General features: G+C 35.2%; 2 protein-coding genes across 2 annotated transcripts; both read right to left on the reverse strand.

The window, feature by feature from the left end:
• Positions 1-1,765: 1,765 nt before the first annotated feature.
• LOC132628330 (serine carboxypeptidase-like 45) lies at positions 1,766-13,604 on the reverse strand. The gene is made up of 12 exons (XM_060344119.1): positions 13,534-13,604; positions 13,420-13,427; positions 6,781-7,071; positions 6,180-6,284; positions 5,988-6,083; positions 5,809-5,901; positions 5,460-5,545; positions 5,062-5,352; positions 4,830-4,966; positions 3,785-3,877; positions 3,318-3,435; positions 1,766-2,149 (listed from the first exon to the last, which is right to left on the reverse strand). The coding sequence occupies exons 1-12, from the start codon at positions 13,602-13,604 to the stop codon at positions 1,958-1,960; spliced, it is 1,581 nt and encodes a 526-aa protein (XP_060200102.1). The 3' UTR covers positions 1,766-1,957.
• Positions 13,135-19,044, reverse strand: LOC132626119 (pectate lyase-like). The gene is made up of 4 exons (XM_060340868.1): positions 16,520-19,044; positions 15,064-15,712; positions 14,579-14,821; positions 13,135-14,107 (listed from the first exon to the last, which is right to left on the reverse strand). Exons 1-4 carry the CDS (start codon positions 16,717-16,719, stop codon positions 13,880-13,882), a joined length of 1,320 nt encoding a protein of 439 aa, XP_060196851.1. The 5' UTR covers positions 16,720-19,044; the 3' UTR covers positions 13,135-13,879.
• Positions 19,045-19,116: the final 72 nt, after the last annotated feature.

Here is a 19,116-nt window from a genome sequence, read left to right on the forward strand (position 1 = left end):
GCCGGCAGAGCCAGGTTTTAGTTTATGTGTTCTGAATCACAACTCTTTTTGCTTATTGGGTTTTAAATATATTAAAGTTTAAGCCAAAATTACTGGATTCTGCCGAATCCGTATTTACTACATTGTATCCGCCTACGATCAAGACTACAATCTAGTGGTACTGGCGAGAGTTTTTCACATAATAGGTATGGGTTAAATTCTTGTTGTCAGCCTTCCTCCTTGTCTTCCATGATCCTCTATGTAATTAAAAATAATAATAAGAGATATTCTTTTACTCTTTTTTTTTTTTTTTTTTTTTTTTTTAATAATGGTGGTGTTTAAAATTATTGCGTGTACTTCAACTACTTCACCGATTACCTACTCTCTTACCTAGGATGAGCTCGATCCTCCAAAACGACTAAATCACATCCTCCGGTGCCAAAATTAGGTTGACTTTATCTGGAATATATCTGGCTGCATTGAACTAATCTGGTTGAAAATTACAAATTCGTAAGAGCACTATTTTGTAATTGCTTATCCTCTCACCAATCACTAGGATTAATCATGCTTTGCAGATAGGAAGTTGTAATTTTATTAGCTTAAATCTCTTAGCATCTCACGCCCTTTCCCCCGAAACTATGGACATAAATTGAAAGGTTCGAACACTGCATTTAATGTCACATGGTTTAAGTCCTAATTGACATGTACAAAATAAGCAATTTGTCTCCGTATATGAGCTCTTCTAGTTGCACTTCTCCATCAACCTGAATATTGAAAGGTTCGAACACTGCATTTAATGTCACATGATTTAAGTCCTAATTGACATGTACAAAATAAGCAATTTGTCTTTGTATATGAGCTCTTCTAGTTGCACTTCTCCATCAACCTGAATCAGAGGCGGATTCAGAATTTGAAGTTTATGGGTTCCTATAACGACCTCAAATTAAAATACAATAATAATTGGGTTCACGGTCAAATATTTATCGATATTTTAGTAGATTTCTTATTATATATACATGGTACGGGCAAAAGCTAATGGGTTCCGTGAACGTGTAAATCGTACTCTACATCCGTCAGACGGTCACAGGCCTGAATCATGTGTTTGTATGCAAATGGAATCTCGCACATAATTGGGCAATTTGCACGATTGCCCTTCGTTGAAGGTGATCTTTAATTTTTACCCCTCAAAATGGTGGTCTTTAAATTCTGCCCTTCAGGCAGAATTTTGCTGGGCAGATTTGCAAAATTCTGCCTTGCGAATTTTTTTTTTCTTTTTAACTGAGCTGGGGTTCGAACCCACAACTTTGGGGTGTTAGGCGAGGGGTAAAATTTAAAGACCACCAATTTGAAGGGCAAAAATTAAAAACCAGCCCAAATAAAGGGCAATCCGCGCAAAAAAAAAAGTAAGTAATTGGTGCACGTGTGTCCACCACTGCGGCACTGTCTTGGACTCGAACTATATACATATATAAAAAATGTAAAGATATTCTCTAAACAAAATATGTGGAAATATTAATGGCACTCCAATGCTTTTGAATTATGGATTTGTCTCTGGATTATATAGGAAGTAATTACCGGGACCATTTAAGGAAACAAGCAACTCATACCACAACCAATGAGACACTTAACCACACAAAATGGCACCAAACTGTAACTCTTGGGAACATACAGCCTACAGAGAACTTAGACGACCTGTGTGGTTACTGCAGATCCGTTTCGCTAAGGAGAAACCCGTATATCTCCTAAAGTGGTATTTTTGCTTAAATACTACAAAACACCTTAAATATAAAAACAAAAGTTTCCACTGGCCCTCTAGGTAAAACCTATGGCTGGCCAAGTTATATTCAATAAGTAGGCTTATTTAAAATCCATCACAAAAAAGGAGTACTACAAATACTCTAAACAAAACTTGAGAATCTGTAATTGCAGTCTAGAGAACAGCCGAAAAGAGATTCATCGGATTGATTAGAATGCACAGCTACTGGGCTGCAATGGTGCTGCTCTTTCGCGGTGGAGGATATCCTCTCAAAAATGATCTAAAAAGTGTAAGAGCTTGTGAAGGAGAAGTATAGGGCACTTCATGAGCTGCACCCCTAACTGTAGCAAATGTTAAGTATGTAACGTTTGCATCGTTCCTTAGCCCTCCAAATGATTGACTCCATCCTCCGATCTGTAATTATTCAACAAATTATGTATACACATGTTTTCATTGTTAGATCCCAACAGCAGAGAGATGATCCAAGTTTTAGAATTAGTAGGTTTGAAGCGAGTGCTTTTATAATTAAGTGATGAAAAAACTCAAATATGCACTTGGACTATACGATTTAGAGCAGGTTTATCCTCCGTGAAAAAAGCGTCTTGTTTTTACCCTCACCATTACCAAAATGGCTCAATTTAATTTGCCCTTGTAGGCTAAAGGCAAAAAATAAAGGTTAAGTTTAGACCATTTGTAAATTCAAGAGCAAATCTGGTTCATTCGTGAAGTTCAAAGGCAAACTATTTTACTTCTCTCCTCCTAGAAGCAAATAACGTTTGGTTGCTTTAACTAAAAGATTTCTTACAATTTGTCGTAGCAACTATTCCAATTTGATTGGGCTAAATCAAGTGTTCTTTCTGTCCCAATTTATGTGACACTTTTTTCTTTTTAGTTAGTCCAAAAAGAATGACACCTTTCTACATTTAGTAACATTTTAAATTTAAGATATGCATTTTACCCTTAATTAGATGATTTATAGTCACACAAATATCTATGACTTATTTTAAAACACAAGTCTCAAAAATCTTTCATTATTTCTTAAACTCCGTGTCAAGTCAAACATCATCAAATAAATTGGAACGGAGGAAATAATAAACATCGGAAGACAATAAACTAAAAACCATAATTAAGTTCGGATTAAAGGAAAAAAGAACCCACATGTTCAATTAGTTAAATTGATGTACTCTGACATGTATTTATCTACCTCTTTTAATGGTTATCATAGTTAGTGAGACTTAATTACCTTCAGTTGGATCTAAACAAACTGCTTAGGGTAAAAATGAATTTGCCTTTGAACTTTGTCAGTGATCCGGATTTGTCCTTGAACTTTATGAATGGTCCAAATTTGCCTTTTATGCTGTTGTCGCTAGCCCAGAAAGGAAAATTGAGCTATTTTGGTAACATTGGGGTAAAAGCGAGACACTTTTTTAACAGAGGGTAAGTTTTCTCTAGATCGTATAGTCTAGGGGCAGATTTGGACCTTGACCCTATTCTTAATGTACGTTTTAAAGAGTTTTTCCCGTATGAACCAAACTAAGCACAGCAGAAAGCCGGAAAACAATGCAGGAACAGAGGAACATACCTGCAAGCCATCATACCAAGGACCATATTTATCAAAAGCAACTAGCTTTACATCTTGAGCAAGCAACTTAGCTATTTTCCGAGTTTGGGTCAGTGGTAATTTTGAATCTTGGTCTCCACTAGGGAAAAACAAAACATTCACAATCTTAGTATAGTAGTTTTAACAAAACCGAAAACACCTTATACCTAGACCGCAAAATTGTTAAAATTGTGAAGATCATATTTAGTATTCCTCCGTTTCACTTTGTTTGTCTTCTTTCTAGTCCGTATAAAAAAGAATATCTTACCTTTTTTGACATCTCTTTAGTTTCAACTTCCATATGCCATGTTAAAGGGCATTTTCTTACATTTCATATATTTTATTTTAAGACCACAAGATTCAAAAAATATTCTTTAATTTTTTAAATTTCGTGTCAAATTAAAACCAGACAAATAAATTGAAACAGAGGGACTACTTAATAAACTAACCTGAAAAGCAGAACTGGGATATGCTCTTTTAGAATGTTTGACAGCAGAGGTATAACGTCTATAGCTGCATCTTCTATCTTATACTGAAGGGGTCTGAAAATATTAACAAACTTGTTTTATAATTGCACAAGCAACAAGTAGACAAGAGAAAGTAAAGGTTATTGTAAACATTAAATAAATAAATATAATATTCTATGTTTATTAGTTTAAGATTTTAGATGAAAAAATAATTTTTTTTTTCATATTCAACCCTGAGAGGGCAACTTGAGCAATCAAAGCTACCCCTCTAGCACTGCTGACTATGAACAGGTGACAACTAATGATTTCTACTTTACTAAGCCAGTTCGGTAATGTAAGGTGAATTTGGAAAGAAAGAAGAAGATAAAGACCATATAAGGAAACCAAATGACCCTATCCCCACCAATGTGGGATATTCAACGAACCCCCCCCCCCCCCCAAACCACCAGCACCACACGGCACGCCCAAGATTGGACATCTGGAACGTCATCAATATAGATGGGGGCCTAACATCAGGTGAAACAAGATTGGGTGGGTCTGGCTCTGTTACCATGATAAATTAAGAAATGAATCTTGGGCCTAATTACTCAACTCCAGAAGTTAGCTCAAGAGGAAAGGATTGTCCAGGACCAAATGCTATACCCACCGATGTGGGATATTCAACACAAGGAGGCGATGGGGATTCAAATTCCCTAGGGGTTAGGGTACTACGAACACGAGAGAAGAGCTGTCTAAGAATGTGCCTAGACTACCTAGTTGTCAATAAGGGGAGCAGCAATGAGAGAAGCGATAAGCCCTTTAATCTACTCCTCAAAGTAGGAATGGGGGGCGCTTGGTTAATAATTCAATAGATAGTTCTGCTCACATCAAGAGAAACTGTTCATTAACTGAGAAGTTCACTAGCTCAAACATAAATAAATGTAAGTATATAGTTTCAACTTTTAGATAAGTATATAGTTTAAAGCTTTTAGATGAAGAGATACACAAACATTACTGCAAGGGAAAGTAAAAGAAGGAGAGCACCGACCCCGAACAGATCTCCCAGGCATATGGCAGGTAAGTGGTGTTGGCATGTAGTGCCTTTTGAACTTCTGGCTTGTTAAGGTACAGATTTATCCATTCAGTAAGGCATGGATCTGCAATTTTTCCTACTTTATTATAAAGCTGTCAAAAGAATAGCTGCAACAAGTTATGCTCCAATTCCGAGTGGGTGATATTATGTCTGAAACATAGTTCTCATGGAGCTTAGATTTTCATACCTTCTCGTGTATTGTGCCGAGGTTTCCAAGGGCCCGTAGTTGTCCTGCTGATACACATGCTGGCAAGAGTATATCATCCTTAACTATTTCATTTCCCATCTCTTCCATTCTGAGTTTCCACACTTCCGCACATTCGTTAGATATGTCATTATGTATATACTCCAGCATGTACCTTGTTTCATTACAGATTGTTGTTTGCATATCAAGCAGTTCATCAGAAATGACACCATGAGCCCATAGATATTCAGCAGACCTCACGCTTATTTCAATATCTAGCAGTGGATTTCCCAGCTGCAAATTCATTGGATTAAGTGAAGATTTGAAAAAGAATCAATTATCAACAAATAGCTGGAATATGAAAACATGGTTTGGTAGTTCAAGGATAACGTAAACGTTACTGCGATTGATTTAAGTTTGATCGGTTTGACATTGGACATTCTGTTGTAATCAAGCAGTAATGCTGCAAACTGTGGTATATAGTGACCTAAGAACCAAAAATATGTTAGCTGAACAAATCTTAGTATTCAAAATGAGTATATACAGTCAGTCCTCTCTATCACAACATTTCACTGTAACATATATGTTTTCTGTGGAACCGATCTTTCATGTTGTGTTATATTATTTGTTCTCTTAAACAACATTTCGCTATAGTAGTCAGAAAATATTGGGATAAACGATGTTATTATAGAGAGGTTTGACTGTACAACAAAAGGACCATATAGATTAGGCCAGTTCAGATATGTCAACCTGCATAACTCTCCCCAGTTATGTACACTTCCGAGTTTCTATATTGGGGGAACTTCTCGAACCAGTTGAGGATGAATTGGAGATTCTCCTTAGCTGTAGAAAGATTAGAACGAGTAAAAACAAATATTTCCTGCATTGACTTGCAAATATTATTGGCTATTTCAGGAAAACTGGTGTACCAGTTGCAGCATCATCCCAGTTGATGTGATCTGAGCTTGTATTTGAGTATGAAAATCCTACCCCAATCGGGGAGTCCACATATAGCATGTTCGATTCTGTTTCATGTTTACCAATATAAATCAGTCACTGTTATCAGATTTTCGGGTGTAGAATCATTTCAATATGATCATTCAAGAAATAAGAAACATTACCCAAATTCCAAGAATACTTGTTTTTCACTAGGCTCCCATCTTTCCCTGGCCGAAAAGGACCATGCTCCATAAAAGCACCATAACCAACAGATGAACAACCAGGGCCTAAGATTTTAGATTCAATAAATTAAACGATCTTTGTTTTTTTTTCCTTTTCATTTCAGGTCTTATAAGCGAAAATTAAGGCTGAATACATCCACAACCCTTGAACTTGCCGGCAAGTTTTATTTAGATGCTCAAACTATAACTTGTTTATATTGAGCACTTGAACACATGATAAAATGCTCTTACTAGACACTTTTGGCTCATAATTTTGGAAAAGTCAAGTGGTCCTTACGTAAAGATGTTAATCACATAAAATATGTCTTCTCCTTTAATTATATGCATCATCATCAATTGGAACAAGTCTAAGGTTTTACGACTTGTTGAGCCTAATGCTCATAATTGAACGTGTCTAATAGGAATACTTTATCATGCATTCAGGTATTCAATCGAAATAAGTCGTAGTTCAAGTGTCTAAATGAAAGTTACTGGCAAGTTTAAGGGGATATCGATGTATTGTGCCAAAAATTGATGTTATTAATTAGAGAAATCAATGTACCTCCATTGAGCCAGACAGTAAGGGGAAGTGATGCTGCATTTTCTGAATCTGCTTCAACAAAGTAATAAAATAAAGCTCTGCCATGTTGAGAATTTGTAACAATATAACCAGAGTACTGTTTGAAGAAAATATTTGGAGGTTGTCCAGGAAGAGAAGTTATGAGCTCGGCACTTGATTTGTTGAACAAGAAGGAAGAAAAAATAGTAAAGACACAGAACCATGGAACCATTTTCAGATGAAAAAAAAAAGTGAATGAGTGTGTCAACAAGTTGAAATACAATAATTGTACACCTGCAGATTGATATACATTAATATTTAACTTATTAATTGATAAAGAAGTAGGCCATGAGGATTTAACTGTTACGCCAACCTTTAAATATGTAATTACCAAGAAGCTAAATTCTCACCTGATTAAATTCTTTAACTTATTAATTGATAAGAAGCAGGCCATGGAACCTTTTTCAGATGGAATGATGGCTAACTTAACAGATTGACATCTAACTATTTAAGTGATTATACAGCAAGCCAACCGGGGTGTTCACGGTTTGGTTAAAAACCAATCCAAACCGATTAAATAAACCGATATTTACTTTGGTTTGGTTTTGAATTTTTAAAAACCGATAATATTTGGTTTGTTTGGTTTTGGTTTTACTAAAAGCAAACCAAAGAAAAAACCGAACTGAACCGACAAATTTTATACATAATTTTTATAATTATATATATATACATACAATATATTAGTTTTTATAAATACTTTTAAATAATTTATATACTTTTTAAGCAAAATTTTATTTATCTCTAATAGGCTAATGAACGTTATACTGTAAGCCGATTTTAAAAAAGAAATTCATGAATTCAAACTCATTTATTCAAAGAAACAACTATATGAGATTTATCTAGATTTATTTTTTGTATTTCTTATAAATTTTATTGACTTAATTAAAATCATAAATCTTAAGACATTTTCTCCATAATGCAAGAAACTATAGCTACCACAATAAAAGACTAATAACGGATTATAAGTTGGAAAATGATAGAAAATTCTCTCCTAATTGTAGGAAAAAAAACATGAAAGAGAGAAATACCGTTAATTTTCTTAAAAACCGAAAAACCGACCCAAACCAAACCAAACCGACTACAACCAAACCGATGAATATGTATTATATTTGGTTTGGTTTGGTTTTAATAATTTTAAAAATCGACTAGATTGGCTTAGTTTCGATTTTAACCTAAAACTGACCCATACCGACCCATGAACACCCCTCCGAGCCATATGGATTAATAAAGACATTTACCTTTAAACACACAATACTGCCAAGAACATCAACATCATACCAACATAAAATATTATTACATGCCAACCATAATTCAGTTATTTAATATCCAATAAAGTCTTGGTATAGTTAGTATGTACCTTCAGGTTGACTTCATCTAATTAGGAAGATAGCATAAGGGGCCTTCATCAGAAAATTACATTGTAGTCAAAATTATTCTTTTTATATACAAAGTTGATGTTGAATTTCCTTGAGTTCTTCATGTGTTTTTATTTTATTTTTTTATTTTGAATCTCCTTAGTGAAAATCTTATTTCCACCACTAGCTCAGACCACATGTTTGCTCTATCTAATTCAGATCAGGCTGCATTGGATTCAAGAAACTACAGATTTCAAAAAGTAGCAAGTTTCGTATTGTGCCCCACAATTCTCTAGGATACTCTTGCTTTGCAGATAGGAAGATGGAGCATATTTATTCAAATATGCAAATTGTAATTATTTAAATTGATGGAATATTTTATTTGGGCTTCTTTTATGAGAAATATCAAGAAACTTCAAAATATGTAGTGGCATTGAAAAGGGGGAAAATTACCGTCAAATATACAAAATATGTACACAGTGTTGAAGATATAATATACTATACTATACATATAATATACATATCTATACACAACATATACAGTTGAAGTATATAGGTAGAGTATACTTCGGTCATGTTGGTAAACTAGTTGGCCAAAGGGTACATTTACGTAAGTTCCCTTAAAAAAGATCTTAGCTGATATAAATGGAATGATAAATCAATTAAACCTCATGCCCACACTACTTGGGGTCGTGTATAAGAATCTCTTTTTATCTTGTTCCACTCTATTCAAGCCCATTTTTGTTCTAATACGGGTAAATAACATGTATTTTAAGACAACAATAGCTTGTCTTCAAGATAATAAAAATTAAATAACAATTAAGAAAATAGTGGCTACCACAAAAACCCATTTACTCCTTAAAGTATTCAAATTGAAGCTGTAGCCAAAACTTGAATTCTTAGGCCAAATGATTCAAAAAGGAAAAAAGAAAAAAGCAAAGTGACAAAACTACTAGCATAAGCACCAAATATGCTAATTAAGCATTGCTGTATAAGCACCTACAAAATGAAATAGTACTGTTTTCAACGGAGGATATGATGACTCATTGACAAAGAAGCCTACTGTAACACCTCGTGCATTCGGGATAAGATTTGACTCGTAAGACGGGGGTATAACGAACCCAATTTGAGTATTGTATAAATGGTGTTTGAAACCCAATCAAGACATGAGAAGATTCCTTGAGCAAAAGAAAGTCGGAAACTACCCTACGGAGCGCGTTTTCAAGTGAGTTTGCACCATGCCTCTATTAAAATGAGTATACGGAACAATCTGTAAGGAATTTGGGAACATTTCCTCCTTGAAAGTTGTAGATCTTTGAAATATCTTTCCAACGGTAGGTCGTCCAGCCCAAACAAAGCTACGTACAAAAAGTTATGCCCATTTTACTGAAACCTGTCTTCGCTGGAAATTCTGCCTGTGTTACGGTGGGACGTTACGGACCGTAACACATGTTACGGGCCGGAACATGGAGCCGTAACGTCCCAAAATTTTCCAGAAACTCACTGGAAATTTTCACTAAGGGACGGTCCCAAGTTACGGGCCGTAACACGTGTTACGGAGCGTCCTTTGGGGCGTCCTTTGGTTCGTTAAGTACGTTTCGGGTCACCTGACTTCAAGAGGCCATAACCCTATCATTAATTGGGAATTTGGGAAAACTCAAAGAATGAAAGTTGTAGATAATTTAAATACCTTTCCAACCATAGTCGTGGGCCTACAGGTGACATCGGGATAGGGAGATATGGACGTTTTAAGGCAGAAAGGTCAAGCTGGGTAGTGGACTAGGCCCAACCCGATTTCAAGTCGGGTCAGGCCCATTTCCCCTTGCTATTTAAGGGAAATGTTCACCCTAGCAGCCTCATTTTCTCATATATTCAGATTTTAGAGGGAGAGAGAGGAGAGTTAGAGAGAAAAAGTAGAGAATCAATCAAGTTGAAGGCCCCGAATCTCGAGGCTCATGAAGGATAAAGTGTAGTACAAGTTGTTGCCGTCGTTCTAAGCTAAAGATCGAACTTGGGGATGTTGTTTTCGTGGTGGCTGCTCATAAAAGGTAATGTTTCTACTCCCTAATTATTTATAGTTGTGAATTGATGAATTCTTGGGAGAATAATAAATGGGTTTGATAAAGAGAATTATATGAACTATGCTAGAGTTTTTGGATTGTTGACTTGGGATAGTTGTATTCATGTGGGTGATGAAGAATGATGTTAATGACATCTAATTGAGATTGTAGAATCAGCTAGAAGTAATAGAATGGGGATTGGGTGAAGAAAACACCATTAATGAAGGTTGTGGAACTTCATGCCCACCAAGTGTTTGATAAAATGCTTAGATGAACAAAGCATGGATATTGTTGCTAATATAGAGTCCCTATGACCTGTATTGCTATAGATTAAAGTTGAAGGGATTGAAGGACATTGTGATATGCTCAAAAGTGGGAAGTTAAGGTATGTAGAACTTCCATCCACATGTGGGAATCTCAACGTTCTTCCCCATGATCCGTTTCTTAAAATCTATGAAGTTCAAATCCTAGGGCATTAAACCCAACATATTGGTAGCCCGTATTTATGTATTTATGTACATGAATTTTGTATCTATATTCGTTATTGTATTCCTAATCTTCCATTACGGTTATTAGGAATCCTAGCTTAATCCATGAATCATGAATTCTTCCTCATTTGTTCTCATTATGTTTATATGAAACTTTATGATTTCATCCAGCAGGTTACCAGCATGTTTTCAAGTCAAGTATATATATATGATTACGAACTATTGTTATTACTCATGAACCAAAAACATGTTTTGCAAGACTATGACAAGTTATCTTATGAAACTATACAAGCAAGTTATGATTCATGAACACTATGTAAAAGCAAGTTATGATTCATGATATACCATGGGCAGCAAGTGCCACTATTTTACATGTTCATGTTTTGGGAGTTGCATTAATTACCGAGGAGGGCTTCAGATAGCCTGAAACTACGTAGCCACCGTAGGATGAGGATCGCTCCACCCATGTCCCGAACGATCTCTCATAATGACTGGATCTTTTCATATTTTATCAAATCTCATGTTCCCTGGAAAGGACTGAGTGTTCTGCTGGCGGGACGCAAGCACCAGACCATGGATCGGTTATAAGTTATTGCTCTCCCTACTTATCATGTTTTACTGATGATATATATATATATGTACTCATGCTCATGTTCATGTCCAGGTTTTCAGTTTCAGTTCTTATCATGTTATTCTATGTCCCATGTTATTTCTTTCAGTTGTTTTACATACCAGTACATTCAATGTGCTGACGTCCCCTTTTTATTGCCCGGGGCCTGCATTTCACGATGCAGGTACAAACTTACAGGACGACGCCTCCGCTCATTAGGATCTGCACGTACCAGCTTATTGGTGAGCCCCATCTCATTCGGGGTTTAGTTAACTTTTGTTTATGATTAGTTATGCATCTAAGGTATGCTGGGGGCCTTGTCCCAGTAAGTATGTTTTCCAGTCAGACTCATGATAGAGGTTTCATAGACTAGACAAGTCAGTTATGTCATGTCAGACATTCGGAGTCGTATAGCCATTTTGGCTCATTCATGTTATTTCCGCACTCATGTTTAAACAAGTATTTTTATTAAGTATTATGACTTACTACGTTTTTATAAAGGCTCATCATGCATTCACGTTATATTCCGTTTATGTTATGTATCATGATGATTCAGCAAGTCATGTGGTTCGCTCGGTCACATGCAGTCAGGCACCGAGTGCCGTGTTACGTCCAGGCCATGGTTCGGGGCGTGACACCTACTTTAAGGGTGCGTTTGGTACGAAAGAAAATATTTTCTTTCTCGTAAAATATTTTTCTGAAAAATAAGTGTGTTTCTTATTTATGTTCTTGTGTTTGGTAACTAAACAAAAAATATATTGTCTTAAAAGCATTTGTATATAACTTACACAAGCAATATGGGGATGGGGCGGGGGCTGGGGTGGGGGTGAGGGGGACGGGGACCATGGTAGTTGGGTGGGATGGGGTGTGTTGGACTTGTTTTATCTACTTTCATTAAGAAAATCATTTTTCTCATTTGGAAGATGTTTTCTTAGAGAAAATAATTACTAAATTTTGACCAACCAGCTACACCCTAGAAGAACAACTGCGTCCCAGTTCCAAAGTAACCAAACCTATATTTGGGGAGAGGCAGAACAGAAGTACTCTTGGAGTGTAACAGACTAACAATAGGTTTGATAGATAGAGGCAATGAAGACAGAAGCTGAAGCTGAGAAGACAAGATTTTTATAATAGAATTTTGGAGATTTTCCAAGTTTCTAACATTTTTAGTTGGAAACAAAATGCATTTTTGAATTGTTTCCCGTTAAATATTTTCTACTTTAATAATTCTGATTAAATTTTAATAATCCGAGTTTGGTAAATATCAAACCGAAAGTGCTTATTTTTGATAAATTTAAAGGATCAAAATTGCTCAACTAATACTTAAGGGACTATTTTAAACCTACTACTAAAGATAAGGACCATTTTTATATTTTTTTTCCAATCAGACCAGTTAATGAGTAATTATTTATAAAATTATTTACATTAATTAATAAGCTGATAAAAATAATACCACTCTGCTTCCCAAAGAATTTAGTGTATGCTAATATGATATTGTAATATTAAATTTGGAAAAATAATTTCCTCTAACCGAATGAGATCCTGTTTGATTAACATATATCGAATTCACGTTGTGTAAGGCCTATTTAAGGGGAAGTTGCTCCCGAACGGGATTTTTTCCATACCTAGAACTCAAACTCAAGACCTTTGACTAAAAATGTGTAGATCATATTCATCCCACCACAACGCTTTTTGGTATAAATTAGCTGGACTACATGAATCTTCCAATTCTCTTTGTATAAATTAGCAATTTGTCTCTATATCAAAGCTTAGTTGCACTTTTCCAGCTGCTTGAACCATGTATCTATCTGTCAATTGGAATCTCACATACAAGTAATTGGTGCATGTGCACCCACTGTCTTCCGTGGCAGAGCCAGTATATAACTTATAGGTTCGACCAAACTAAGTAGCTTTGGTTCAAATCTTGTATTTGTCTATATGTACAAACTATTAATTTAAAATCCAATAACTTTAAAGAACTAGAATCTCAAATTCGTAAACTTCAAATTTTCATCCTCCTCTGACTGTCTTAGACTCGAACTATAAAAATGTCACTCTTGGGAACATACAGCCTACACTGAATACAAACAGAGAACATAAATTTCTAGAAATCAAAGTTACCTTCTTTTTCTTTTTCTTTTTACACGAGAATTGGTTCATTCTTTGACAATACCTATACTTACCTTTTTCTGTCACAAGAATTGACAGGGAAAGAAGCTAAAACAAAAACGACAACAACTTTTATCAGAACCATTTCTCTCTTATCCTATTTTCCTACTGTCAAAACTCACAAATCTAGCTAGCTCCTTCTCACAGATGCATAATATTATGCACGTAAGAGGCAGGGGCGGAGCCAAGTGTAACCGAGGGCAGCAGAAAATTACAGTGTATATTGAAAGTTAAAATTATTTTTTTATGTATATATGGTAGGTGTTGAACCCCCTTGGCTTCTTCGTATGTTTACTTCTTCATATTTTTGAACCCCCTTACAGAAAATCCTGGCTCCGCCACTGGTAAGAAGATCATCGATTAACAAGGTGTGCCGATTTTGCATTTGCGCGCACCAGCATAGCGCGTAAGTCGGCCTGCATATGAACCAGGCTTGAACTTGATCCTATGAGGTTTTGTCAATGCAGCTTTTTTCTTGGTTTGTGGCCCTGACTCCACAAAGTAAGCTCCATTTAAGAAAGAATCGCCCTCCGATACCCATTGCCAGTTCTTCCACACGGATTCTGGTGCGTAATCCCTCTTAGTCACCTTCATTTAGCATCATCATGCATGTTAGAAATCCATATAGTACAACCAATAGTGCAGTGCTAACAACTATTCAAAATATGTTACATCTTGGCTAGGACCGATTTCCTAATGGAGAGGATAGTGTCTTGAGCTGATCGGTGGCTAAGCCAGGAATTTAATGTATTAGAATGTCACACTTCGGATTTGAACCTATGACCTAAAACAATTCTTGAAACCCTGTTGCTACTATACCGGAATCTTTCCTTACGTCAAGGGGATTCAACAATTTATATCTAATCAAAAATCTCGTATTTGTCCTATTTCTAAAGTAATGTCCCGATGAAGGGGATTCAATTGAGCCCCGTTCTCTCTACTTAGAGGTTATTGCAACACCAAAAGTGATTATCTAATGGCACTAGATACTTGTGAAACTACCTGATCTATTCATATATGAATTTTCCAAAAAGATGTGATGTGAATGGTGAAGCCTACCTGCTTAGTATTAGGATTATTGGCAGCCTTGAAACGATTACCCTGGCTGATAATAGTGGGATTTGCGCTGCCACCAATCGCGTACATTTCCCAATGAGAGTAGTCATTGTTGACAACATGGAAGAATCCCCACCTGCACCTTGGCATCCTCTGAATCAATCCATGCCCGAACCGATTGAATGCAACTGTGACTTGCATTATTGAATCTTGAGGAAAGGCATCAGTTGCCCCTAAAAGTATCACCTGAATCATCATTGTAAATGACTATTTAGTTATCAAACTAACTCAACTAGTTAAGTCAAACCTGTCTATAGCAGCATTGTCTGTCCGGAAAATTTTTGGCTGCTATAGCAAAATGTTGTTATAGAGAACATATAGCATAACATAATAGGAAAAATTAGTCCCACAGAAACATGGTTGTTATATGACTGTTCTAAAGAGGTCTGACTGTACATAATTATTTAGCGTAGGAAGAGTAACGTTACGTCGTTATGATGATTGAATTTGCAGTTAGAAATGGTAATTGCAGTGGAAGCCATAATGGCATCGACGAGTCCATCAGTACATTGTGACAAAGTGCAATGGTCAATCCAGATATGATTGGAACCAAAAATGGAAATGCCATCGCCATCGCTCACCGTCCTAATACCAATATGTTTAACAGAGTCCCTAATCATGCCACCAGAGGTAGATATGATATGGTGGATCCTAATGTTGTGGATTATGACATTATGCACAAATTGGATCGTTAGGCCAGCGCCATTGGCAATGTGAACAGAGACTCCTCTGCCATCGATCGTCTTGTCACTCGTGATCATCAATTCTTGCTTCAACTTAATTACCATTGATTTCTCAAAAATGATCCACAATGGCTCCTCTTGGATCACAGCATGACGAAGGGTCCCCGGTTTTGGATCCTTCACGTCATCATCCGAGTCATCGGTGACAACATAGTACCTTCCAGCTTTGCCACCGGTCGTTTTGTGGCCAAATCCTCGAGCACAATCTGCCAGCTTCTTCCTGTTTTCAGCCCAGTTTTTGTCACACCTAAAGCATCTGTCAATTGGATTGGTTGCCATGCAACTACTTTTTTCTTTAAGATGCCTCCTTAAGCCTGTATAATTTAGCAATGAACTGCATAGTACATCAAGTAATATTTAAGTCATTATTCTTAAACCTTGTGCAAGTGAAAGTAAATAAACAACTACTATAACTATGTCTCAATCTCAAACAAACAAGTTAGGTCGGCTATATGAAATCTCATTGTCCATGTCGCTCTATTTAAGCTCGTCTCAATCAAATGTTACAAAAAATAGTTTCTTTAACATTAGAGGTGCTCTACATTTTCTACTAGCATATAAATCTCGAGCTAGCCTAAAAACCTTCTAGCAAATATTGGACCTAAATAAATGGGCTCACATAACAAAATCTCAATCAACAACTAAATGATACTCCCTCAATTCATTTTTTTTAGTCTGTTCCAATAAAGAATGACACACTTCTAAATTTGAAAACAATTAACTTTATACTTTCCATTATACCCTTAATGAGAAACTATTATAACCACATAAATATTATGACATGTTTATGGTCACAAGTTTTAAAAGTTTTATAGCCACACAAATGATATGACATGTTAAAGACCACAAGTTTCAAAAATCTTCATTTCTTTCTTAAACTCTGTACTGGCTCAAACTATGTCCCATAAATTAGAACGAAGGGAGTATCGGTTATATACATCTTTCGTCCATTGAACCCTATTTTTCGCATGCTATGTTGCATGGACCCTCCAAAAAATGTTGCCGCACCATGGGCGGATCCTTAAAAAATTCACAAATTTTGGAGGATCTGACACACACCTGGCGGTATGATTGAAGAGTCCGAGCAACACAGTCTTGCATGCAGAGAAAGAAAAAAAAAAAGAATCAAGAAACTACTTACTCTCCAACTTCTTTATTGAATGTATCAGTAACTTCCTCGGGATTTTGATTGTATGCAGCAAGGGAAGAATTGAGGGCTTCCTTAGCTTGCTTTTCCAAATATTCATCAAATTCAGCAATTCCGGCATGCAAATTTGGGATTAATGAAGCTAAGCATATGAGCAATATTAACAAAACTATATTCCCACTTATAAAGGCCATAGCTTTTTATCTTCTTTTTTATGCAACTAATATTGTATCTATATCTCTTTTTTCCTATTCTTTTCTCTATTTTCGCTTGTAGTAATCTTTTTTGTGTTGTTTTTAGGTATTTCTTGCGAATCACTGGAGAATTGTTTGTGCCCAATCTCAAGGGGAGGAGCTAGCATGTCCGTTACGCGTTCGGTCGAACCTAGTATCTTTCATTCGAAAATTCATTGAATATGTACGGATAATTGATTTAAAACTCAATAACTTAAAAAGATTAGCATCCAAAACGTCATAAACTTCAAATCGTGACTCTGCCAGTTACTCGCCTTTTGCCTGTTGTTTAGAGGGAAGCCATGTATAAAGAGAAAGTTGCTTTACATAAATCCTAAATAAGTTCCTAAAAATAGAAAATATAAGGGAAATACATAGAGATATACCATTGACAATGGACTTTGAGAAGAAACACATGGCGGGTACAACGGGTGTCCAAAGACTCATTTTGAGGTTGGCAGTTATGTTTCACTAACTTTTTAACTGTTTGTGTGAAAGAAGTCCAGAAAAATTCAAAAGAAAATAGACTATTGATGATGTAAATTATTTTATATAATTAAGTCACTTATTAGGTAATTATAGGTAAAATCTCATTATAAGTATTGATGGGTAATTAGGTAAAAAAGGTAACTTAATTATCTAGTATCACAGGTTAAAATTCAGTGGTGGTATACATAAAAGTTACACTATTGATGTATATAACTTAAACTATTTATCATAAAATTTAGTATTCTGAGTACGGAAAACCCATTGCTCTTTCGTGCTACTAGGTGTGAAGTATATATTTTTTGTGTTTCAATTTATGTGACTTTTTGCTTATCAAGAGTCAATTTGACTAATTTTTCAAGCTAAATTGAATTAGTCAACTTAATATTTTAAAACTAGAATTTAGATACTCAAAAACTGCACGATAAATACTATAGGTTGCAATTTTTTTCATATCAATATAATTAAAAAAAAAACATATTTAAAAATATCATTTAAAAATTCATATAAATTGAATTTCGATAAGAACATAGACAATTAGCACATAGAGACTAGAGAGTGCAAATAAACACAGTTTATATGTTTCAGAAATTTCGTTTATAAGAAAACACTTGATGTAATTGAAAATGGAAACCATTTGTTTTTGCTCACCTCTTTCTACTTTCTTTTCCAATTATTTTATTTCACCTTATTTTCTTAAATCAAGAAAATATGGAGGTCGAGGAAAATAGGCCACTCAATATCATGAAGGGCCACCTGTGCTCTTGAAAAGTAGGAATTCAGAATTATTTCGAGCCTGATATCGGTAGGAAAATGAAGTTAAGTCTTTCTGCAAATGTTGATACAAGAACGTAACTTATCTGCACTTGGAGTTTACACCCGGCCAGTAGATAAATAACATGTGTCACTTTATTTAACTACAATTATTAGTATTTAACCATAGTTAGTATTTTGCTAATGATCTTAAAATAATACTAATATAAAGAATACTTAATAATATCTTGCTAATCTCCGTTAGGAACATAACATTAATGTCAAATAAATCGACCAAGGAATAACAGGAGGTTATAGAAAACCAGAAATCAATTGGGAAAAACTCAAGGCTCTTTTTCCATCCTTAGGCATACATTTATGTCAGAAGTTATCCACAAATTGTACAAGAGAATGAAGATGAATTTTATGACAAATTATTGATGAGGAAAAGAAGAAAAAATATAAAAGAAGAAGACTACTTCTTGTTCATGGCACTTTCATATACTCAATAAAAATATAAAGAAAATTCCACACTTGAGAAATTATTTTTGTAATTTATTTTTTTCTTACTTCTTAGCAACAAGTAATATCAACAAGTAATATCCTAAGCTTACCTGCAAAACTCTTTTTCCAATCTATACTCTCGATTTTGTTTTTTTGGCATAATACTGTATATTAGTTTCTAGTTGCATCTTTGAAAAAGTACCAAAATTTCTCATAAAATCACCAATGGAAACAAAATGTTAGAAGAACAACTGCGGGAAATAAAGAAAAAACAACACTGGCAGCAACCCTAAAACTTTCAAACTTACGTTATTACTATTCTCTCCTTTTAATTTTTTATTTGTAAAAATAAGACTCCTTAATAGAATGTAATTTGTCTTCTGTGATTAACTTAATTAAAGGTGTAGACACCTGGTGCGTGTAAGTTTTTACCTTATGTCTAATGTGATTCTATTATAATATCTTAGTAATAATATAGAAGACAGATACATTAACACAATTTGAGGGTGAGACCCAACTTATACTACTCGTTGAGTGAATCTTGTTCCTAGCTGATCAAAATGGTACTAAGGAATGCTGAAAGTTGTTTTAGTTACCACAAAAAAAGTTTTAGCA

The sequence above is a fragment of the Lycium barbarum genome, chromosome 2 (genome assembly GCF_019175385.1).
Source record: "Lycium barbarum isolate Lr01 chromosome 2, ASM1917538v2, whole genome shotgun sequence".
In the NCBI taxonomy this organism is placed as follows: Eukaryota; Viridiplantae; Streptophyta; class Magnoliopsida; order Solanales; family Solanaceae; genus Lycium; species Lycium barbarum.